Below are 25,936 nucleotides of genomic sequence, written 5' to 3'. Positions count from 1 at the left end.
TTAGTTCTGCTTCACTTTGTCCCTGCAATTTTTAAAATAAACTCTTTCCTCCACACCCACACACAAAAAATTCAAGTTAGTTAACATACAGTGAAATATTAGGTTCAAATGTACAATTTAGAGATTCAACACTTCCTTTCATTACCCTGTGGTCATCACAGCAGATGTGCTTTTCAATCCCAAAGACCTATCTCACCCACCTCTTATTTTCAAAAATAATGTCAACTTTTAAGGTTATATAAATTTCTGGAGCTGTACCATCTACAAATTTTCTATTAAAATGTCAGTAACGGGGCGCCTGGGTGGTTGAGCAACTGCCTTCGGCTCAGGTCATGATCCGGGGGTCCTGGGATCGAGGCCCACACCAGGCTCCGGGCTCCATGGGGAGTCTGCTTCTCCCTCTGACCTCCCCTCTCATGCTCTCTTGCTCTGTCTCTCTCTCAAATACATAAATAAATGAAATGTCAGTAACACCTATATTTTTTTCTATCCATCTTGAGATTAAGCTAAACCTCTCGTGATTCAGACAACCCTGGAATCAACCCCTGATCATACCCTATGAGCTAAATGCCTTAGAGGCACTCTGGGCAATGTCTTCATCTGTAAAATAGGGATAATAACTTTACCTACAGCACTGGGTTACAGTAAGAATTAAATGTAAAGTATACAGCATATGCCTGGCACATAGAAAGCATCCCATTTATGTTAGCTATGGATTTCAGATTTGTTTGCATCATTGCTCAATAACCATCTTTCATTCCACTCTTAATTTGTTTCAACCAGTGACTGATCTATGAACTTATTTATAAACATATAACATGATCAGGGATTGAGTCATAGCACACTGGGATTGCTTTTTAGCATAGATAATTTTAGGAAGCACCTGTTCCAACACCTTTTCTTTGTGTGATCACCATAAGGTGCTCTAAAAGCAAGAGTCTGGGGACACCTGGGTGGCTCAGTGGGTTAAAGCCTCTGCCTTCGGGTCAGGTCATGATCCCAGGGTCCTAGGATCAACCCGGCAATGGGCTCTCTGCTCAGCGGGAAGCCTGCTTCCTCCTCTTTCTCTGCCTGCTTGTGATCTCTGTCAAATAAATAAATAAAATCTTTAAAAAAAATAATAAAAGCACGATTCTGTTCTTTTTCTTGATGGTAAGATAAAATTACTATATGCGTCAATAATTTGAGTTTAAAAGATATATGACTGGGAATAAAAATATATATACTATACCTACACAGTTGGGGCTTTTTTGTTGTTGTTTTGTTTTGTTTCCCCCACATGGCCTTTTTCCGTTAAGCCCAAAGTTGATTTCCAGATACAGGCCTCTGTAACTTTTAGCACTGAAGTCATGAAGTCTCCTAAAGCTTCAGAAATCTCACGTGGAAGCAAGGAGGACGCACCACGCACAGCACGGAGTGAACCCTTGAGCGCTCGCTCCGGCTCCCACCTGTCGGCCAGGTCATTGTGACGTAAACGCTATGGACACGTGGAACACCTGCGGGAGAGCAGGGGCGGGGTCACCCCGGGCGGCAAATCGAAGCGGGAGATACCCCAGGAGATGGGGGTCGAGGAAAGTCCCCAGGGAGGAGAGAGAGAGGGAGGCTCACTCCCCTCATCCCGGACCCGCCCCCCAAAAGGTGAGGCCTTCGCTCCCTCGCTCCTCCGGGTGCCTGGGTCCTGCTGGGAGGGGTCGCCCCGCCGGGCGTCTCCTGAGGAGAGAGGAAGGGAGGGGAGGCGGCGGCGCCCGGGTCGCGGGCGTTTGCGGCGGGGAGAGGCCGCCCGCTCCCCCCCGGCCGCTGCGCTGCGCTGCGGCGCGCACGGGCTCCGCCGGCTGCTATTCCGGCTGGCGGCGACCGCCGCAGGAAGGGCCGGTTCCTGAGCTCCCCCCGCCCCCTTCCCTCGCCTTCTGCTGACGCTGACGTCGGATGAGGGAGCTGGAGGGACGCTTCGACCGCTGCCAGGAGGCTCCGGTGAGGGCCGGGGCTCCGAGGTACCTGCCCTCCGGGGTCGGGGCGGGGGCGCGCCGGGCGGGCTGCAGGCTGCAGCGGGAGACGCCCGGCAGCGGCGGCGGTCGGGGCGCCAGCCTGGGGCCGCCAACTGTGCCCTCCGCGGGCGGCGGGTGACAGGCGGGTCGCTTTCTCCGGTCCCTGGTTCCCGTGTGAGAACCGCCACGGCCCCTTCCCCTCCCCCGCCTCCTCCCTCGGGCCTGGGCAGGTCTGGAGGATGCGCGCGCCATGAGAGCGTGCGTCAGCCCCCGGGGAGCCGGAGGGAAGCGTTCCGGGCGCCGGCCGCATCTCTTGCCCTGGTGCCCGCTGCACCCCCACCCACGACAGCCCACTCCACCCACGCCGCGCCTCGCCTTCTCAGTTTTTCCGGCTTCGGGACCCCGAGGTCCCTTCTGGGCGGGGACTGACTTGTTGACAAGTTCACCTGCCGCGGCGCCTGGTGTCTTTGCCTTTTCTCTTCGCCCCATTGCCCATCTTTGGCGGAGGTGACAGGGAGCAGATGGGTGACTCTTTATAACCACTAGTGCCAGGAGGCCTGCGCTTGGTCTCCCGCAGGCGAGGTGCTCACCAGCCCTGGATCCGACTGGAGCAGGAGTCCCTAAGCGGGCCAGGTCCCTGCAAACCCTGACTCGTTTCCTCAGGGTGCTGCTGACTCCGCCTTTCCTGCCCTCGGACTATTGCAGCTCCTGCTTCCTTTAGAAACGAACATATCCTGTTATTATGTCTGCCTTTGCCCACAGGCCCCCTCCACTTCCACACTTTCCCACTGTTTTTTTTTGTTTGTTTGTTTGTTTGTTTTGTTTTGTTTTGTTTTTACTTGGAGTGTCCCCAAGGCCCCTCATCTTCTCTTTGGGTGTCTTAAAAGTACTGTTCCCTTTTGCTGGGAAAACGTATTAACTGCCTGGTTGGGAGATTTACAATTTAGAAAAAGAATCAGGTTCTCTTCTGTTAAGACAGCATTAAAAAAAAAAAGGCACGAAAAAAGGTGCTGGGTAGCAGCCTTAGAGACTGAGATCTGGTAACTTCATAAAAATTATTAGGGCCTGGAAAATATATCACTAGCTGGCTTGAGAATGATATTGAATGTAGGAAGAAAGGCACATAAGGCGCTGGCCATCAAGGGCCTATAAATTGTGACTCATTGCAAACATGTTCATGTACAAACATTTCAGTAAAGTCTCCCCAGAAAAATCTCGAATTGGTTTCTCTCGGCCTTTAGTTTAGATTTTCTGAGATCTGTTCCTGGGGGTTAAGGAGTGAAATAGGAAATGCTTATTAGTTTGAGAACAATGCTCCAGACTCTGTTTCTTATTTAAATCACATATACAGTCTAAAAATACTTTTAAGTGGGCTTTCAAACCAGTTTCTTTTTAGGTTTCATTCTTTATTCTTGAAATATCCTGTGTAGAGAATACCATAGGGGTAAAATCAGTTTATAATTCTTAATAGTTCAAATATCACTGTTTGGTTTTAACTGCTATGTATATATTTAGTTACTGGAGATGTGGCTTTCTAATTGTACCATTTTGTGTAATATAGGTAGACAATTCTGTTGTTAAAGATGAGTATCTAGAAAACAACAGTTAAGCAACTGGAGGTTAAAAAACTGACTGTGGATACTCCATCCACGGATCATTAGATGGTAAAGGCACTAGATGGTAAATGCCTAGACAGCTTATTTCATAGCTGTCTTTCCTCCATTTGGTACACTTGGGTATCTGGTTGATTTCTGTGAGCATCTTTACTACCATGCATTTCTCTCCATGTCAGCCTTGTGACAGATAACAGAAAATTTTGTCGGGCAAACGAAAATCTTCAAAACTGCCGCACTTTCAATGTATTTGACTAAACAATACATTTTTTTTTTCAGGCCCAGGCAATTTTATTAGAGGTAGGGAAGTGTGGTAACTGAAATCACATGGTAGGGTCAACCTGAGTTGGTGTAAAATTTAGAATTACAGAAACCTCATATAAGAGAAGGTGGAAAAGTTGATAGACCACAAGGATCAGAAAGAACTTTTCCTTTTTAGTGGTTGAGTTCCATGGCTAAAAGCCTGAGGGTAGGTGGCAACATTTAGGATCAGTGCCCTGGTCACAGATGTCCTTTTTATTCCATTTGTATTATCAGATTAATGGGAACCATAGACAAAGATGCTATCTGCATGTTTTTGTTCATGAGGCATTACAGATTACTAATTAACCTTATCCCCATCCTCACTCCCATCTAGAATCTGCCTTAGCAAACCCTTGAACTCGAAGACTGATACAGGAGAAAATATTTTTTCCCTAAGTTATCACATTCTGTACCAAAATTGCACCTAGCATTGCGGAGGACATATAGAGGGCACATATAGGCTTTGGATCCCAAAAGAACAGGATTGGAACCCTAGCTGCAACACCTAGCTAGCCATGTGACTTTGAACAAGTAATTTATGCTCTCTGTGTCATCCTTTTTTTAATCTATAGAGCAAGAATATCCACCTTGTCGGGTTGTAGCCGGCATTAGAAAAAAATATATTTTAATGCTTTGTGCAGTAAATGGAACTCAAGTAATAGCAGTAAATTATTCTTTTACATGCTAAACATATGTGCTGTCTGTATCTGAAAAGGATGCTACTGCTGAAAAAAATAGGGAATGTGTTCCAATTTGGTTTTGAGTAGTTCAAGTGTTTTGTAGCAATACTAAGATCTTTCTTAGTAAGAAAGGCTTTCTGGAATACTCCCTGAGTCTGGGAGATTCAATCTGTGGTCCAGGAAAAAAGCAAAGCTTATTTGTTCCAGTGGGGTAGATCTTCCAAGCCCCTGCCACTCAGAGGTGATCCATAGACCAGCAACATTGGCTTCCCCTGGGAGCTTGTTAGACATGCAATATTTCAACCTCCCCTCACCCGTCCCCCACCCAGACCCACTGAATTCAAATCTGCATTTTAACAAGATCTGCAAGCGAGTCATATGTATATTAAAGCTTGAGAAGCATTGTCCTAACCTGGCATTTATCAAAGTTCTATGTGTAGTAGAATCATTTGGGAACTTGTAAATGTGGACTTCCAGCCTGGCTTCTCTCATCTGCTCTTAACACCTCAGGTGGCTCTGATGCCACCAACCTGAGAAACACAACACTAAACTCTATCCAGGATAGTGCTCTGAGGTGGGACTCTGCCCACTTCTTTAGCAAAGCATTTTGGTAAATATGATTTTTTTTAAATAATCAACCCCCTTTGAAGTAAGTAGGTATTATAATCCCTGCTTTTAAGAAAATTAAGAATACAGGCATAATTTACTCTAGATAATACATATGGTAGAACTGTCTTGTACCTCTATAAATGCTAGTAAACCAGGATTTCACTATTCCAGCATACTTGTACCTCTATAAATGCTAGTAAACCAGGATTTCACATACTCCAGCACTACACATGTACTCTGTGTGTGTGTGTGTGTGTGTGTGTGTATACGCACGCGTAAGCAATTTCTAATACTAGTCAATCTCTCCAGGACAGGGATGACTATACATAATAGGGGATTTTATAATGCTTTTAAAACAAAACCTTTCTTCTCTATGACTGCAGGCCAGTTACTTCGGGTAACTGATTTTGAGCTTGATCCATAACATGAGGATGATGTCAACTTGGCAGTACTCTCAGGATAAGCATAATGTGCACAAAGCATACATCTCAGCATCTGAGAAGTGGTAGTTCCTCAACTAATAGCAACTACTTGTCCCAGTATAAACTTGTGAGATAATGAGTTCATGAAAAGCTGAGAAAACGGCATTGCTCCTGATGAGAAATCTTTCTTACTAAGTCAGATGACATCATTCACTAGGCTTTTGGTCCAAGCAGAGAAGTGGGATCATTGCACAGTACTCAGCAAGCATTTGTTATGTGTGTGCTGTGTGTTACGTACTGTGCTAATGCTAGGAATTCCAAGATAGGACCCACACCTTGCCCTGCTGTGGAGGAATCTGCAGCCTAGTAAGGGAGACGAAAGAGGTTGCTGACAATTACATTTCAGTGAAAGCAAGGAAGGGATGAAACCCAGGACCAAGGCACCGCACACAGATGATAGAAAGAGCGCAAACAGAAAACCTGAGAAGATTCTTCAAGGAGATGACCCCTGAGATAAGCCTTAAAAGACCCTGAAACAAATAATATGTTATTATTTAATTTAAAAAATTAATTTTTAAAAATTAATTTTTAAAAAGAACAATAGGAATTTGGCAGGTGAAAAAAGGTTAAGAGTACAGAGAGAGAGTTCCCAACATAGTATCCAGGTTATGAAGAAAATACTGGCAAATAGTCCTCGTGTCTGGAGCCCAACATACATGCATGTCCTTATTAGCTGAGTAACCTAGGGCAAGTTTGATCATCTTTGAGTTGAAAAAATTAAATGTACTCATTAGGGCAAGCACAAGACTGGTCAGTTATGTGCTGGATAGTTGTGGAGATGGTGGAGGTATTAGAAAACAGAAGACTGATGTAAAAAGTGATTAGAATTAGAGAAAATTAAAGAGGTCAGTTTTAGAATACATTTAACAGAAAATATGTAGAATTAGAAGAGGATGCCTGAGAAAGGATAACTGAATGAGGTTCAGTACTGTGGGGTGCGAAGCATGAGGTACATGTGTTCTGGAATGGATCACTGAACACATAGGTTATGGTATATTGTTAACCCCGAGAATCTAGATTTGGGAATGGAAAGGTCCTGTCATTCTGATGGCGAGAGTATTTTTACAAGGAGAGATTTACAGAGCGTTGGAGCTACTTCCCCAAGAGCACACATTAAAATCCATTCCATTACTCGTCACCATCACGATCTCTCACACGCACTTCTCTGTTCCCAGAATAGGGCATGGACACCAATGTCAGAAACCTAATGGTACGTGGGAGAAATCTAACCTTCTCTGCCTGTTTCTGGAGAAGTACATCCTAAGCCAGAGACCAAGGAGATAATTGTAATAAATGGTGCTCCCTCTCCTTATAGCTGGGAACCCTGGTAGCTACCAGAATTCCATTATCATCAAAGTTTTGTTGTGCACAAGAACCATGTTGGTAATGGATTTAAGCTTAGTCCTAAATTGCCACAGCATCTGAGCCTGGGACTAGGCGAGACTGTTTTTTAGAAACAATTTATAGAAACGGAGCCCATTATCCAATCTCTTTCATTCAGGAGTAGAGTGGAGTGGTTAAAAACAGGAGCTCAGGAGACAAAAGCAGACCTAAAATTACCAGTTGTTGACTTTGGGCAAATCATTTAAGCTTTCTAAACCATTTTTTTCTCACTTCCAAAATGGGTGGTATCCCTTTTGTGGTGGCTGTGGCCGCACATGAGGTAATGGACACATGCTTCATACCTGTAAAGTACTCAGTGAATGGTAGCACATCATTACTGCCTTTTGTCCAGAACATATTTACTGAAGGCTTACTGTGTTTCAGGTACTGTGCTTGGTTGGCATAAGGAGCCAAAGATGAACCAGTTAGGGTTCAGAGTGCAGGAGATACAGATGTAATTAGCTCAAGGCAGGTTCAGAGTGCAGGAGATACAGATGTAATTAGCTCAATGCAGGAAAGCAATGGGAGTGCAGGGGACCACCTGCATTAGGCAGTTAAGGACTGTAGTTGAGAACAGGAGTGGGAGGTCCCTGGGTGTGGAAGAGTAGGTGTTCCGTTAGGAAAGTCCTCACTGAGGTGGTAACATTTGAGGAGAGGCTTGAAGTAAGCTGTAAGTTGGCCAATTAGACAAAGGAGGGGAGAGCATTTGAAGGGAAGGAAACTTTGCAGAGCCTTGGCGTAGCATATTCAGGAAAGCTCTAGCATTCTGAAATGCTCAGAAGGAATAGTTCTATGTGCAGTATTGTAAAATTTTGAATTTTGCATTTGGGTTTTTTGCCAAGAAGTTTGGAACTTCTCTAGTGGGCAAGAGAATGCAATTAAAACATTTGGAGTGGGAGGGCAGCATGATTAGATCTGCCTATTATAGTAATAGTTCAGACCATGATATGAGAGATTGGAGTGGGCGGATCTAGGCATAGTGTTGTCTCTGAAGGCCTAGACTAAGTCCTGGCTGTCAATGTAGAAAAGAGAAGATGTATTTAATAGCTCTTTCGGAGGTAGAATGGAGAGAACTTGGAGACTGGCTATAAAAGGATGAGAAAGAAGTCAAGTTTCCAGTTAGGACCATTCAGTGGATTTTGTGCTGGTGACTAACATAGGAGCCACAGAGGGGAAAAAATGATTTGGGGGTGCAGATGGAAAGAGATAGGTTCCATTCTAGAGGTGCTGAATCTGAAATGCCTGTGGGACATCCAGGTGAAGATTACAATAAAGAGATGGGAATTTAAACACTCCTCCAGAGCCCCAGATCTGTATTTCCATCTCCCTACTGTGATCTCTGGAGAGCTGTTTAATTCTGGGCCTCATTGGCACACAGCTGTTGGTTGAAGCAACAGAGGGGATTAAATCACATAGAGAGGCAAGTGAAGTGCAATAGAAGACAACCAAGGTCCGAACCTTGTAGACCACTGATATGTGAGATGTAGGCACAGAGAAAGAGGAGCTAACGAAATGAGAAAAGTTTCAAAAGTGCAGAGTGTTGGCTGAGGAGTTAAGGACGGGGAGCTTAGTGGAAGGTCAAACAAGATGGGGACTTGAGTAGGTTTTCACCTTTCTCTGGCACGGTGGAGAAGGGAACCAGACTGTATGGGCTTAGAAGAACTCAGTGAAGAGTAGGAAGAGTTGGTAACTGGAGGGAAGAAAGAGGTGGAAGAACATGGGCTGAGGGCAGAGAGGGAGGTTAATTAACTTGAACAGCAAATCATTGGGCAGGTACAGCAAAGACTGCTGGTTGTTGACTATTGCTGAAATGTCTCTGTATGGCCTCTCTAGCATGGCATATCAGGACTCTCAGAGGGAGTATTCCTAGAGAAAGTGCTCCAGCAAGCACTGTAAAGGCTGTAGAGTGAAGCTGTCATACAAACTCTTTAGCTTCCATATTGTTTTCTGGAACACTCTTGTCAACAGTGCTAGCTGATTCTGTCTTCAGCCATCCCAGCAGGATGAAAAGGGGGAAAGGGATGAGACCTGTCCCTTCCAGACAAAAAGAAAGGAACAGCAGTTTTTATAGTCATGGTGCTGGATAGCTCCAAAGAAGTCAGCAAAGGTGCATGAAGAGTGGAAGCTCTGAGAGAGGGTGCATAGCACAATGCCAGGAGCCATGATTCCCTGCAGTGAATGAGGAGGAAGACTGGTCATCATCCTGGGGAGTTTCCTTCCACCTACTGCTCCCTGAAGGCCAGGATTAGTGTCCTTGTATCTAATGCTCTCTCTTCAGTGTTGCCATAGGCAGCATGGGCATCATTGTGAAGTAGGTAAACTTGCATTGGTGCCAAACCACTCCCTCCTTTCTGCTTCCTGCTTTTCTCTTCCCTGCACTCCTGACTTGGACCTGTACCCCTTTGGATTACTTCCTGGTTATTCTACCTGCCCTGCCAGGTATATGCCCATGGAACTGTCTTTTCTGATCCCCAGCAAAAACAAAAACAAAACAAAACAAAACAAAAACCGGTCTTGTGCCTTATTTACTCTTGATGTTGCTGTTATTTAATCCTATAAGCTTCTTCCCTAAGAGAGTGAAGAGGGTCTGGGAAATAGGTCTTTTACTAGTTCTCAAATAACACCATCTAGATGACCCAGTGTAGGCAAGGGTGGCTCTGTTAGTTGGGGTACATGAAATTATTGAATTTTCTTTCTGTCTGCTTCCCTTTGCTGCTTGACTTTTATTTTAAAGTCCCCTTCTTGCTTCTCCTTCCCCTGCCAGGCTGTCTTCATCCCTTGCTAAGCCAGCCCAACTCAAACATGAGTTAGATGCTACAACTTTACCAAGGAAAGTCCTTGACTACATGCCTTTTCCAGAGAAAGGAGTTGTGGTGGTTTGTTTACAGGACCTGTGCAGAATATAGATATTTTATAAACTACCTATTGGTATGTGTGTATTTCAGTAATTTAAGACTGATGAAAAAGGCTGACTCTGTGCCTTGGGACATTTTCTTCAGTCCTGGGTCTCAGTTCTTTCCCTGTGGAAGAGGAGATTGGACTAAATGATCTATAAATCCTCTCCTGGCTCTGAATGATCCTGCGGAGGCATAAGAAATTACTTGATCATCTCTATAATGTGCTTCAACTTACAAATTTAATGTTAAAGAAAGAATCTTGTAAAGATTAGTGTCTCCCTAATTAATCTGATTGTTGACATTGTGCTTATGTGTAATTTCATACGTTCATGCACTTCCGTTGTACCCATAATACTATTAACCATTCATGTATTTGTGTGTGAATCACATATAATTCATACACAAATAGATATAATTATATGTAATTATATATAATGTATTTCATTTGTAAATATGTGTATATACTTTGTGTATATGTGTGTATGTATGTATGTGTCTGTGTGTGTGTGTATATATATGTAAAAAGAGACACATAGTCTTTATCTTTTTACTTTGGGTGGTTTTTTTTTAATGGTCTTATAATAGTTTATTAACTTCTTATTTCCATTAATCTTATTTGAAGCTACTGGTGCATTTTGCACATAGATTTGGACCTTATTAAAGCAGCTTATAATGAAAATGTGGATTTAATCATTATGTAGGTCATTTTAAAAAACTATAAACGTGTGTTGTGTATATATCTATACACACATATACAGTCTTTGTATATATACATATATATGTATGTATATGGAATTTTATTTTTGTAATGACATTTCTGACAGAATAATTATCAGAGATACTAGGGAGAACTATTTAATGGTATTTAATCTGTGCAGAATATTGGTGACCTGAGTTATAAAATTAATTTCTAGCTCCTTGCTGATTTGCCTAATGCCTTAGACCAAGACTGACTGTGAAAATAAAATGGCAGACACATATGTAATTTAAAGCATACTAGTAGGCACATTTAAAAACCTAAAAGGGAATAAGTAACATTAGTTAATGTATTTTATTTAACCCAATACATCCAAAATAATATTTTAATGTAAAATACAAAAACAAATATATAAATATAAAATGGAATGTATAAATATGTGTTTATATATAATATAGTGATATATCAAAAATAGGAATGTAGGGGTGCCTGAGTGGCTCAGTGGGTTAAAAATAGGAATATAAACAAATATGTCGATATACATACACTTTTTATAAATATAAAATATAAATCTAAAATGTAGATATATCAGTGAGATGTTTTACTTTTGGGGAGGGTATACAAAGTCTTCAAAATCCAGTATATGCTAAAAGCATATCTAAATTCAGACTAACCGTATTTTAAGTGCTCAATAGCCAAAAATGGCTAGGGGCTATTGTATTTGGACAACATGAGGTAGATGATAAAGTTAACTTATTTCAGATTTTTTTCCCTAAAAAATTTTAAGGTTAGTAAGAGCTTTCCAATTATAAAATGCAGTTTTGAAATATAATTTAAGGAAAACATTTATTCCTATCATTTAATAATGTTCTGTGCTGGCAGTTGAGGGGTGTGTAGTATTTCTTTACAGGTGATTAGGACCATTGTCTGACTAGGGTGTTCCTTCTTCATCTTTTGAAGTCAAGCTTTTAGAGAAAAAGCCACCATAAGTACTTGAGATTAAAACCCATATACTAAATTTGAATTGACATTTGAAAATCATATAAACCAACCTAAATACAAGCAAAGGTGAATATAATTTATAAGCAAGGTTTATTTTTTTTTAATCTTTTCTTTAGCAAAGACTTTAACCTATTTAGTCTTTTTCTATTCCCAGTCTTTTAATCCATTTTATGTTATTTGCTCTTGTGGATTTCTTTGAGGTGTTTTGTTTTCAAATGCCAGTCTCTTTGTTATTGCTGCTGTGATTTTAGCACAAAATTCACCATCAACTGTCCTTTGCAAGCAGGGCTTTAAGAGAAAGAAGACTAAGGCCTAGTCCATGCCCCTTCTGAGCCATTTGAATTTTTTGTTCTTTATTTTATTTTTAGTTTGTTTTTGAGGGGACGTATTATTTTTAACTAGTATTAATGGTGAGGATGATAACCTTTTAGAGAATATCTTGACTTTTTTTTCCCCATTGTTAGAATATGAAATGCTGTGTTGAATATTTTCCTTTGAGAAATAGCTCTTGAGATAGAGGGAGAGGCCCAGGGGAGTACCAGGTTGCTAATTGAATATTAGTGTTTCAACCCAGCTTTCCTTGTTGAGAATTTGATCTTTAATCTGCTCTTGGACAAGTAGTTCATTTTTAGAACCCCAGATTCCTCATCTTTAAAAAGGAAGATGGGTTCATTATGTCAAAGCTTTCTCTTAGATACAAATGTCTCTAAAATTAATAAAAATTGGCTTTACAGTTTTTGTGACCGAGGGCATCCTAGATGTCAGCCAGCCTGGTCTACCGTTTCACAGGCAAACAAAGTAAGGCCAAACGGGGAAGTGACATGGAGAAGGCACAAGACTGTAACATAATCATGGGTTTGCTGGCTTTTATTTTATATTGGGATATAAGTTATATTGATATTAAAAATACTTAGTTTAGAAATGTGATTTTAATAGGTTTAGGGAAGCATTAACTTCAATTAATGCCTATATGTAGTACCTGGGCTGTTCTGAAATCTAAATGAAATGATCATATAAAAATATTCTAAGACTCCAATTCATTAACAGAAAATGCAGATTTTAAACATGTAGGGTTTTACAAAACCTACATGTAGAGTAGGGTTTAAACAAAAACTCATCTTTTAATTTCCTTGAGTAAAGTTAAAATTCTGTTTTCCTCTTATAAATTATGCTGACTCACAAAATTGAGGGATATGATTGTGTTTTACTTGTGAAATTTATGAAATGTCAAAAATCATTTGGTAGCTTGCAGGAGAAACAAAGCTCAGCTAGAAATAAAATCCATATAAAGTTACATGGAATGCTTGAGTAATCCTAACTTTTTCAAAATCTAAATAGAAAAGCTATTTGATGTCTGAGAGATAGAGGAAACACCCATAAACACTAGTTAAAATCACATTACTTTTAAAATATTTTTTTATTAAGTAAACTACACCCAGTGTGGGGCTCAGACTCACAACCCTGAGATCAAGAGTTGCATGTTTTACTGACCGAGCCAGCTAGGTGCCCCCAAATGATATTACTTTAACCAATATTTAGCTTTTGAAAGGATGGAAGACTACGTCAACTTCCCACCATCTGAAGGAATTTTTCAATTATGTAATTTGAATAATTAAAATATATGTATATTTTTAAATTATATATGCATAGTTTAACACACACACATAGTTAATTACATGTGGAGGAATTGTTTTTCACCATTTCTACTAAAATTATTTTAACATTTATACTTAAAACACATTATACTTAAAACACATTTTTATGATTTCTCTTCACAGGAAATCATAAAAATCATTATTGACATGAGAGAAAGTGACCAAAGATAGACCTATAAGGAAAAAAAGGTGAAAAATTATTTGGAGCAAAAGAAATATAAAACATTAAGTTATTTTTTAACTCATTACCTAGAATCTCTGACAGATTTGTATTTTTTCTGCTCACTAGGCAAGCCATCAGGAGCCTGCATTGATGCCCTGGCTCTGAAGCTACTTGGCTTTGTTCTCTCAGACCTATTAGTCACCTCCCTGGATCACAGGTCTCTGTGTTATTTAACTTATTTTACTTTTTTCTTTAATATTCTTTAATAATCTGTTTGTTTTAATTTTATCGAAGTGTAATTGTTGTAGTGTTATTATTTTCAGATGTGTAACATAGTGATCTGATAATTCTATATGTTTCATAAGAAAGGGGTTTTATTCGATTGTTTCTCAACTCCCTCTAGGCCCTAAATTTTGTGACTTACCCTAGTTCTAAGACTGCACCAGAGAAATAAATCCAAAGACAAAACAAGATATTGGACCCTCGTAATATTTCTAGATGAAGTTAATCTCTGAAAAAATGGGAAGATGGAACTGGCAGAAAATTATGTACTTCAGATTGTGTAGTTGGAAGCTAAATTCAGGAGATATGCCACAGGCTTCCAACATTTGCTGTGGATAACAAAGATGAACTCTCTAGCAAAGAGAGGACATAGAAGGTGCTCAGTAAATGTGAAATAAACAGCATTAAGTGTCTACCCTCTAGTGGCTACAGAATATATCTAAATGCTGAAAGGGACAGAAGGTGGCTTCAGAGATTGGCCCTTATGTCTCCTCAGTCACATCTCCTCTTTCTTTAAGTTTTAGGAATGTACAACTGCTTATGGTTGGTGGCATGCACACTCCATGGAGTTCTGCTGTGCAAGAATGTGTTCATTGCTTTCAATCTGTCTGGAATAATTACCAGCAGCCACCTCACAGCCCCCTCTGCTGCCCCCACTTGTACCCTTCACCTGGCCAGCCTCTACTGATTCTTAGAAACTCACCCCAGAGGCCACATAGGAAGGCAGCTCTGTATCTTCCCCTCTCTTTTCTTCCAGCCCTGGGCTCCTTCTTGTGTCATGGCACTCATTCCACATCACAGAAAACACCTGCCATTCCCTGACTTCAGAGTCTCCTTTTTGGTTATACATAAATAGCCCCAACATTTTGTAGCATGTGGTGATGTGTTTTCACTGAGGTTTAATTTTAAATAATGGTTCTTTATGTCATCAAAAGTAAGAAACCATCGCTCATGAGACCTTTTACCATTTTATGTTCTGTGAAGAAACAAAAGTGACTGCCAGACAGTTAATAAGGTTATCAATTATAGGACACATTTCAGCTTCAAGAATGTTGAGATGTGAACAGATTTGCGTTTGTTCAGTGATGTGTGGAGCTATAAAGCCGGTGTTTGGGAATGAGTGATTTTACTCTGGAATGATCCAAATGTACCACTTTGCACCCACATCACTTGAAAAGTGTGTTTCTTATGGGGGGAAATGACACATGTCGCAAAGAAAGCTAAATGCTGGTATGCACAGGAGTGCTGAAGAGCTTTAAGATAGTGACAATTTTTAGTTGGAAAATAGGAATTTTGAATAAGTTAGAAAAATGACAAATTTGGCAGTGGCTCAGATCTGCAATTCAAGAGAATCCACCATATGTTCAGTGCAGATACAGAGAAAAGTGATTCTGGACTCAGTTTTAGATAGTACTCCATCTAATAGAGAAACTGCTCACTGATGGAAGGGAAAAATCTGCTTAAGTTGGAAAGGTAATGAATTTGAGACCTAAAACTGCACAAGATACACAACAGACTTGGAAAATGTGATTCAAGAGAAAGTTTATTGAAATATTTTTGTGGATTGAGAGTACTGATGCAGTAAATGTAACTATCTTACCTTTACTCTGAGTAAGGGTTGGCTCAAGAATTTTAAATTCTTTGCATAATTCAGATGTAATTGGAGGTATCATCAGCTAACTCCGTAAGCTCATAGAAAAGGATTCTGGGCCAAAACAAATGTTCAGTGCAGCTGAAGCCAGCCTATGTGGAATGAAAATACTTCCCCATGTTATATTTCCAAGGAGGAGAATCTAGTATCAAGGTTTAAGGCATCTGAGGACAGACCAACTCTTCTTCTTTGCAGCAAAGCATCAAACTTTGTTTAAATCAGACTTGCTTTAGCATTTTGAGAACCTCAGAGTATTTAGAAAAAATTTTTGGCTTACATATTGACCGTCAAGTGTGTTCCAAACGGCTTTTTCAGTAGCTATAGGAAATGAAAAACAAGGTATAGTCTGTCCACAGGGGTGGATAAAATTGAAGATACAGCATAGCAAGTTGTAAGAAAAGCAAAGAAGAAAAGTAAGCGTGATTATTCCACAGAACCCCAGTACAAATGCTGAATGAAGTACCCCTCATCCCCATTCCCCTAGTTCTCCCCTCAAGACAATGGCCTCTCAGCCACATGGGTATGGCTGAGAACAGATGTGCTCCCTAATACCTGGCCTTGGTGGATGAGGTCCGTGTACTGTGTCCCCTTCAGGGTGCAGCCTGCAAAGTCTAGGAAGATTAGGTAGTCTTTGTGTCACTTCAGAAGGTGCTAGCTTCAGCAGCATTTCCACCTCTGAGCAGACATCTTTCCCCTCTAGTACTTGTCTTAGACACAAGAGGCCACTTCTTACTAACCCATCCCCTTACCCTCAGTTTTGTTACAGCAAAATTAGGAATTTGTGTGTGTGTGTGTATGTGTTTGTGTTAAAATAAGTTCTGCACCCAACATGGGGCTCGAACTTATGACCCCAAGATCAAGAGTCACATGCTCTACCAACTGAGCCAGCCAGGCACTCCAGAACTTGCTTTCTATTGATCTGTTAACTCTCAGGGCCCTACTTCTTTGAGAAGATCTTAATTCTCTTTTTTTGTTTGTTTTTTTGTTTTAATTTTTTATTTTTTATAAACATATAATGTATTTTTATCCCCAGGGGTACAGGTCTGTGAATCGCCAGGTTTACACACTTCACAGCACTCACCATATCACATACCCTCCCCAATGTCCATAACCCCACCTCCCTCTCCCAAACCCCCTCCCCCGAGCAACCCTCAGTTTGTTTTGTGAGATTAAGAGTCACTTATGGTTTGTCTCCCTCCCAATCCCATCTTGTTTTATTTATTCTTGAGAAGATCTTAATTCTTATTGGCTTATCTGCTTTGTCTTCCTTGGAGAGACAGAATTTAGGGAAACATAGATATTCATGTGGTCACATTGTGCTAAATTTAACTTTTTTTTTTTTTTCTTTCATGGCACTCATGCCATGGCAAGTCCATAAGCAGCTTGATGCTTGCTCTTCTTTGCTTATCTCCTAAAGAAATGTGGCCGCAAACAGAACTTTAGGAAGTCTTCTCTGTGCTATTAAAATGCTCGAGACATGATAGCATTCATTTGGGGCTTATTTCCCAAGTGTCTTGTTTGAGATATAGCCTTCTTTGCAGATCAATGAATTGAAGTATTAGCTAATTATAGATTTATATATAGATTATAATTTATATAATATATATTTATATTTATATAATTTATATATATATATAATTTATATATATATAATTTATATATATAATTTATATATATATATATAATTTATATATATATAATTTATATATATAATTTATATAATAATATATAATTTATATATAGATTAACAGATTCTACAAATTTGGGGAGTCACAAAGATCTTTTTTATATGTCCCTTGCAAATATCAACAGTCTCTTGGATCCAAAAATTATGTTTATATCCCTGTTTAACCTACATTGTCCAATACTGTAGCCACTAACCACACGTGGCCATTGAGCACTTAATGTGGCTAATCTCAATTGAGATGTTCTGTAAGCATAAGTATACACCAGATTTTAGACTTGGTACAAAAACATGAATGTAAAATAAAACATTAGTAATTTTTTTTATTATATGTTGAAATAACATTTTAGATATATAGGGTTAAAAAATATTTTACAATTTTTTAGTATTTCTTTTCACTTTATAACATTGCCATTTAATCATTTAAAATTACATATGTAGCTCATAGTGTATTTCTGTTGGACAGAGCTGATTTAGACTGTAAGTTACTTGAGGCTAGACAGCACCTGGTACATATTAACCAGATGCTCAGTGCATGCCCAGTGCAACCAAACTGATGAACTGAAATGAGTGAATAGGTGAGAATTCTAATGATTTTTTTTTTAAGATTTTATTTGACAGAGATCACAAGCAGGCAGAGAGGCAGGCAGAGAGAGGGGGAAGCAGGCTCCCTGCTGAGCAGAGGGCCTGATGTGAGGCTCGAACCCAGGACTCTGAGAACATGACCCAAGCCAAAGAGAGGCTTAACCCACTGAGCCACCCAGGCGCCCCATAATGATTTTTTTTAAGAAGTGATTTTGACACTGTGAATTAGGATGGCTGCTTTCAAAAAAAAAAAAAAAGAAGAAGAAGAAGAACAAGAAGAAATAGAAGAAAAATAACAAGTGCTGGGGAGAATGTGGAAAAAATGAAACCCTTGGAACACTGTTGGTGGGATTTTAAAATGGTGCAGTTACTGTGGAAAAAAATATGGAGGTTCCTCAAAAAATCAAAACTAGAACTACCCTATGATCCAACGATCTTACTTCTAGGTATATACGTAATAAAAAACCCTGGATCTCAAAAGATATTTTTGATATACACCCATTTGATATACACCCATGTTCATTACAACATTATTCATAACCAGGATGTGGAAGCAAGCTAAATGTCTATCAGTGGATAAAGAAAATATGCTTTATATATAAAATAGAATATTATTCTACCTTTAAAAAGAAGGAAAACCTATCATAGGTAGAGAACTTTGACAACATTATGCTAAATAAAATAAACCAATCATAATAAAGATAAATTCTGCATAATTTCACTTATAAAGTATCCAAAATAGTCAAACTCATAGAAACAAGAAGAATGGTGGTTGCCAGAGGTTAGTGGGTAGAGGAAATGAGGTATTTGATGGATACAGAGTTTCAACCATGCAAGATGAAAATGTTCTGGAGATCTGTTATATGACAATGTGCATATAGTTAACAATTCTATAAGGTACACTTACTCATTATTAAAGGATATATTTATGTGGTTTTTACCACAACTAGAAATTATTCAGAAAGTCTCAACTATACTAATAGATCATGGTGAAATTGGACTCAAGGAAAGAATATAATTTGTTTCCTTGAACAGTATTTTTTCCTAAGAAATTTGTTAGAAGCTTTGAGCTAAGTAAAGTGTGTACTTGCAGGGAAGCTGTGTGGGTGTTGAGAGGACTAGAAGCTGGTGGTCTCCCTATGATGTACGGAGTAGAGGGCAGGGCTTACTTATCACGAATGTCCTTCCCAAGGCAACTTGTCCACAAACGTGGAAGCCCTCCCGGAGGCAGAGAGATGCTGATGACTGGCTGTTCTCATTTCAGAGGCATGTGGACACCCCGGGAAAATATCTTCCTTGCTCCCTCCTGCCCCCATACCTGAGACTAGAGTTTTAGCACTTTCGTTTAGTTCCCTTAAAGCATTTTTAAAAAGCTTTTTAACATTTTAAAAATGGCAAAAATAAAACTCTAAGAAATCTTTGGTCATCTTAGGGGTACTGATTGCCAGGACCCTTTCTGGGGTAGAGGAAGAACAACTGGATTGATTTTGTGGAATAGCCAAAAGCATTCACTCTGTGTGTTGAGCATTCCTCTGGCAATCAGCATTCTGTGTTTGGTCAGAGGTCATTCCTTTAGGCAGCAAGCTCTCCAGTCTCTATAGAAACTGATAGGCAAGTATGTTTGGGTTGGTTTGCTCTACCAGTGAGGCTGGCTAGCTTTCCGGAGTAGGGCAAAGGGAGTGAAAGACAGTGGCACAGAGTTACTCCCATGTTTACTGATGAGGAGAAAATACAATGCTAGGCTGGTAAAAACACAAATAATCACATTTTCCTCCTTTTAACCCTTCCTAATATCTCGCTTTAGCCTTTTCTATTGTGTGTATGTTTTGTTTTCAGTGTGCTGGCTCATTGACTCGTTTTTTAGAAATATTGTTGTGAAATACTTATTTTGTTTTCTGGCTAACTAAGGACTTTATTTCAATAAAAAAAAGTTAGAAATAAAAAATTGAAAGTGATTTTCCTGGGTGTCAGGAAGGGATTAGGACAAGGATTACCTATGGCTAGGCCAGTACCCTCATATATTGAACGAGTTGTGGTAATTCCCAGTTTCCTTCCTGGTCACTGATAAGGAACCTCAGCAAGTACAGTATTCTGTGCCAGAGCCCACTTACCAAGGGCAGCTTGGGCTGAGGGTCAGTCCCTGGGAGGGAACATGCAGTCAGGCAGCAGCATGGCCAAAGGCCAAACACAGGAACCAGTCTTAATCACCAAGAACCCACTTTTCTCCCCTTCCTGGAACCCAAAACAGATTAAGAAGCACCAGCAAGGGACGCCTGGGCGGCTCAGTTGGTTAAGCGGCTGCCTTCAGCTCAGGTCATGATCCCAGCATCCTGGGATCGAGTCCCACATCGGGCTCCTTGCTCAGCGGGGAGCCTGCTTCTCCCTCTGCCTCTGCCTGCCACTCTGTCTGCCTGTGCTCACTCTCTCTGACAAATAAATAAATAAAATCTTTAAAAAAAAGAAGAAGCAGCACCAGCAAGTCTGTATTCCCACAGCTGCCCCCCTCCATCCCCGCCAACTCTACAGTTAACACATGGACCTTTGTTTTTCTTGCCTTCCATTTCCCTTGGGTGTACAGTTGGGTGGGTGGGGTTTCCTGGTTTGGACTTTTTCATGCTAATCTTCTCTGCATTGTTCCAATTTTAGTATATATGTTGCCAGAATGAGCACATTTATAAAATATTTCGAATCTGTAAAGAGGCAGACAGATGCAGTCTACTCACCACCAAGCTTAACAAAGAGAACATGAGTCCAGTTGAAGCCCCTGTGTACCACTCTCGAATCATATACCCATCCCTTTCTGCAGTAGTAACTGCTATCTGGAATTTAGTATTTACCATTCCTAGGCAATTTTTATACCTTTACTATGTGATATTTGAATGCTTTAGCAATATATAGTATCATTTTGCATTTTGTGATCTCATATTTTATGTAGTCTTCTGCAACCTATTCTCATTCATTCTACCTGTTTACTTCTTCCACTTCATTTGGGATATTTCTTCCAGTGTTAAATTATTCTCGACACCAGGGTACAGTGGTACTGTGTAATAGTGTTTGGCCCCTAAAACACAATTAGAAATGGCTCAGATTGAAAAATTTTATATGTCAAATTAACATATAATATAGTGTGTTAACTGTTAAACATATTTGTTTTATTTCAGGTCATAATATAACTTACCCTCTCATGCTTTTTCCCTGCCCCTTCTCCCCAAATCATCAACAGTAGAAAAAGAAGAAGAAGAAAACATGTCAGGACACAAATGGTAAGTAATGTGTTTGTCTTTTTTTTTTTTTCTTTTTTTTTTTCTTTTTTTTTTTCTTTTAAAAATTTTATTTATTTATTTGACAGAGAGAGATCACAAGCAGGTAGGGAGGCAGGCAGAGAGAGAGGAGGAAGCAGGCTCCCGGCCAAGCAGAGAGCCCGATGCGGGGCTCGATCCCAGGACCCTGAGATCATGACCTGAGCCAAAGGCAGCGGCTTAACCCACTGAGCCACCCAGGCGCCCCTGTGTTGTCTTTTCTAAAGTGGAAGAGGCTAGTGGGAGAGGAAAGCACATAATATATGCTCAATAAATGTCTGTTGGCTAGAAAAATCAAGAGTCACATCAGCAGTAAATAATCTGTTAACCCCTATCCAGTATGGGGCATAGTCAAGTTCAACATCCCTTCTAAATGAAATATGGAAACCAAATAACTAAATATACTATAAGTTCTTATGTAATATATATTTTCTAAGAAATTAATTTATATATAGCTTTTCTCCTGAGAATCCAATGGATTTTCTTACCCACTTTTTCAAATCTAATAAGCAAACATTTTTTTAGCGCTATTTTATTTATAACTTATTAGTGTTAACAGAGAACTAGATGTACAGCAGCTTTAAAATAGTGAGTGAACAGGGACTCAGACTCATTAATGTGACTTTAACTGAACACTGGGGAGGCAATCCTAGTTGGAAGGTGCTGCTGTTAAGTAAAGTGTGGTGATCATGGCAATGTTCAGCACTGTCACTTACATGCCTGTAGCACATGTCAGCGGCATGTTAAACTTCTTATAGGTTCCAGGTCTGCCTCATGTAGTGTTTTTGAACCCTTTTGAACCCATGACCCACCAGGCAATCAGATCTTTGTCATGCTTTATCTCTAATCCATAGCATGAAAAAATGTGATGTATATTTTCATGTTTCTAGTGTACAGTTAATTATAATAAGGAATATACTTTAAATCCATCCTCTCAGCAAAGAAGTAATCAGACCCAAGACCTCTGTAAAATCAAATGTCAAACTTTAAGAGAATTTTTACATGTCTTAAAACATAATGAATTTTAAAAGATAATTAGTAAATGGCTAAGGGATTTGAGTATCCCAATTTGACAGCCCTCTAACTCACAGTTGTCATACTCTTTTCATAATTATTCCGTCTTGCCTCATTAAGACAAAAGGGTGCCTCCATCCTGTGACCCTCAAAATGGCTGTCATATCCTGGCAGCAGACCAGGGAAGTAGGTAGTCACCCACCTAAGAGAAATGGGAGTGCCCTGAGAAATGGGCCCTTCCCCAAAGTCATTCTCTTACTTACTGTGCCACTTCATTGCTTGCTGCTGAAATGCAAGGGCTGTAGAGAACATTGAAATGAACACTGAACTGGGATTAAGAGGGCTGGATTTTAATCCTGTGAGACTTCTGGCAGAATTCGTAATTTTTTAAAACCTAAGATACCCCATCTATTAAATGACAAAGGTGAGGCGTGTTCACCAGGTCTCTGAAGTCCCTTTGCTTTTTGTTGCTTTTTTTTTTTTTCCAAATGGAATTTTTTTTCATCCATGACCTCTCACCAAAAATAAGTAAATAAAAGATACAATACAAAGAAGCCCACCCTATTCCCCACTTCTAAAAATTATGTTTCCTTGAAATAACCAGTTTTGGAAGGTAAATCCTTCCAGTCTTTTAATGCACATATTATATAGAGAGATTCTCTCTTTTATGTAAAAGTTACATGTTTCTTCCACTTATTTTCTCTGAGGTGAGCTCATAGTAAAACTTTTGTAGTTAAAGGATAGCAGATACACAATGTTACATTGGTTTCAGATATATAACACAGTGATTTGACAAGTTAATACACATAAAAGTTTTTTAAAAATGCAGAAACTATGAAAGTCCCCCAAATCTTACTTCTGTAATGATAACCTTTATAAAAAAGTTATTTGCAACTCCTTCTGACTTTTTAAGAATTAATGTGTGGGTTGAAAATTGTAAATGTTATCTGGGAGGAGAGTATAAATCAAGTTTCAAGGTAGAGGCATTTTTGCATAGTGGTATAAAGCAGTTTGTGTTTTAGGACTCAGATCTGGCACATTTTGAGTGGTGATAGTGTGGAGTGGAAGAAGGTACATGTCTGCAGTGAGGAGAAACCAGGGTCCTGTGTAGACAAATGAAACAGGAACTTTAGGGGCACCTGGGTGGCTCAGTGGGTGAAGCGTCTGCCTTCAGCTCTGGTCATGATCTCAGGGTCCTGGGATCGAGTCCCACATTAGGCTCCCTGCTCAGCCAGGAGTCTGCTTCTTCCTCTGCCCTTCCCCCTGCTCATGTTCTCTCTCTCCCCTCTCTCTCTTAAATAAATAAATAAAATCTTAAAAAGAAAGAAAGAAAGAAAGAAAGAAAGAAAGAAAGAAAGAAAGAGAAAGAAAGAGGAACTCTAGACCAGAGGAGGGTGTAAACAACATGAGAGGGGCGGGGAGCACTAATGGCTACATTTCTGTCAATATCTGAGATATTCTGGTCTTTTACAGATTTCTATTTCATTCTCAATTTTTTTCCAATTTCTTTCTTACATACTTTTTTAAACAATTATTTATTTATTTGATAGAGAGCATGTGCAGAGGCAGAGGCAGAAGAGAAGAGAAGAGATGTTTAATCTGAGCCACCCAGGCGCCCCATCTTCCTTACATACTTTTTAATTTGATCTGTAGTATGTCTTCCTAAAGAATGGCTTCTTCCTATCTGTATTTTAAACACTTGGGTTTAAGAATTTAAGGTCTTGGGGCGCCTGGGTGGCTCAGTGGGTTAAAGCCTCTGCCTTCGGCTCAGGTCATGATCCCAGGGTCCTGGGATCGAGCCCCGCATCGGGCTCTCTGCTCAGTGCAGAGCCTGCTTCTCTCTCTCTCTCTCTCTCTCTGTCTGCCTCTCTGCCTACTTGTGTTCTCTGTCAAATAAATAAATAAAATCTTAAAAAAAAAAAGAATTTAAGGTCTTAATATTAGAAATCAGTAACAGATTTTTCAAAAAAAAATTTTTTTTAATTTCCTATGACTATGGTAAGACTATTTAACATGAGCTCAGCTCTGTAAGTGTCTACTACAGTATTATTAACTGCAGGTGCAGTGTCCTACAGCAGATCTCTAGAATTTACTCATTGTGCATCACTGAAACCTTAGACACCCTTCATTAAGAGTTTCCCATTTTTGTCTCACCCCATCCAGCCTCTGGTAACCAATCTTCCACTCTCTGATTCTGAGTTTGACTGTTTTAGGTACCTCTAGGACAGATTTCAAACATACTTTCTTTTGCCCCCTTACCTCTCCTTTTCTGTTGTCACTTCACTGTTGGCCATAATGCTGGAGTGGAGGGAATGCTGGTGTTTGGCTTTATCCCTTCCTCACAAGCTGCTTGAGCCAAACACCCTGCCTGGTTGGGCCTCACTTTCTCTACTTGGAAAGGGAGTATGTCCAGCCTGCTGAGAGCTAAACTCTTTAAGGTTTAGTTTCTTGATTTCCTGCGAAAGCTGCTTGGTTTCCTCACTAACTTTTAAGGTTTCAGAGTACATTAGCATTGGTTAACTTTTTTGGTGTAATAATAACACAAGAAAATATCTTTATGTTTATGAATGTTGTATGATACAATGTTGAGATAGCTTTGTTCACACTAAAATAGCTTTGTCTTTATGAAAGTCATGAATAAAATACCTCTTTAAATGTGTTTTTTAGCAGTTATCCTTGGGACTTACAGGATCGATATACTCAAGATAAGTCAGTAGTAAATAAGATGCAGCAGAAATATTGGGAAACGAAGCAGGCCTTTATTAAAGCCACAGGGAAGAAGGAAGATGAGCACGTCGTTGCCTCTGATGCGGACCTGGATGCCAAGCTGGAGGTGAGCTGTTCCTGCTGTCAGTCTCAGCACAGCCTCCTCACTGGGGTCACAGTCTTAGAGTGCATGAACCTGGACAAGTGTAGGTGTGCTTTATATTTGAAAACAGGCAGACAACTGGTTCATGAGGAGAAAATCTAAGATGAGTTAAATTCAATCCCAGCACATTTTTAAAAAACCTTCAAATTCTTGTGTAACCACCAGCATGCTTGAGTTAATTTGTTTTTTAAGCACTTTAATGCATTGCATGTGGTAAACTCTCAATAAATGTTTGTTGTTTGTTGAAAAAAATTAATTCAACCAAAGACTAATGCAACACTAGGGTCAAGCAAATGCTTACATATAAAAAAAGAGGAAAGGATGACAGCACAAGATCCTGGAAAGTAGGGTCTAATAACCTTAGTATTGAACCCTGGAAAATTCTAGAATGAATTAATTAAGCAGATATTTAGTTAGACTGGTTAATAATACAGTAAGCTGAATTACTATCTGGTTGATTCCCAAATACTAACATAACTGGTAAAAGGCCCACTAATCACCTGTCTTGCAGGACATTCTGCCAATAGTTTAGATTAAAATTTAAAAAGCATACTCATCGCTTCCGTGAGAAATACTGTTACATGACCTGATAAGAATTCAAAATGATCTCTAAGATTAACATCAGCTAAAATTAGTGAACTTGAACATTTTACGTATTAAAATTAAAAGCTCAGAGTTTCAAAAAACTTTTCTGAGAAGGGTGGCCAGGATGGTAAAAAGCATGGTTATACTGGACAGAGAGGTTTAAGGGGAGCTATATTAGCTGTTGACGGCATAGAAAGTTCTGTCATTTGGATGAAGGATAATTCATTCTCTGCATCCGAGGGGAGAACAAGACCCAGGGTCCCTATTCATAGTATGTATCTCTCATGGAATTATCTCACATGTTTATGTGTTTGTCTGCTCCCCTTCCACTGAGAGATCCATATCAGCCTTACTCACCATAGTACCCTCAACCAGATACACAATACAGTGCCCGTTCAGTAAATAGTAACTGAATCAGTGTACAAGTTAGTGCAATTAATATTCATTCCCAACCCTTTCCCCGTCAATGGAATTGTTCAAATTGAAGCTGGGCTTCAT

At 39.8% G+C, this 25,936-nt stretch overlaps 1 protein-coding gene across 20 annotated transcripts in view; it reads left to right on the top strand.

Moving 5' to 3' along the window:
• Nucleotides 1-1,478: 1,478 nt before the first annotated feature.
• ICA1 (islet cell autoantigen 1) overlaps nt 1,479-25,936 on the top strand; it is a 148,321-nt gene continuing 123,863 nt past the window's right edge. The window contains exons 1-4 of one of the 20 annotated variants that reach the window (XM_047695122.1): nt 1,494-1,638; nt 13,596-13,686; nt 20,898-20,934; nt 24,652-24,817. In XM_047695122.1, the coding sequence (XP_047551078.1) occupies nt 20,918-20,934; nt 24,652-24,817 (183 nt within the window). In that variant the 5' untranslated portion in view covers nt 1,494-1,638; nt 13,596-13,686; nt 20,898-20,917. Of the gene's footprint in view, nt 1,639-1,848; nt 1,992-9,477; nt 9,495-13,595; nt 13,687-20,832; nt 20,935-24,651; nt 24,818-25,936 lie in introns of those variants that run through there. The other 19 variants (XM_047695127.1, XM_047695119.1, XM_047695114.1 and 16 more) reach the window with 19 other exon arrangements.

Source organism: Lutra lutra, chromosome 11 (genome assembly GCF_902655055.1).
Source record: "Lutra lutra chromosome 11, mLutLut1.2, whole genome shotgun sequence".
In the NCBI taxonomy this organism is placed as follows: domain Eukaryota; kingdom Metazoa; phylum Chordata; class Mammalia; order Carnivora; family Mustelidae; genus Lutra; species Lutra lutra.
Note: the sequence above shows the minus strand (reverse complement) of the source record. Positions and strands in the feature narration are given on the sequence as shown.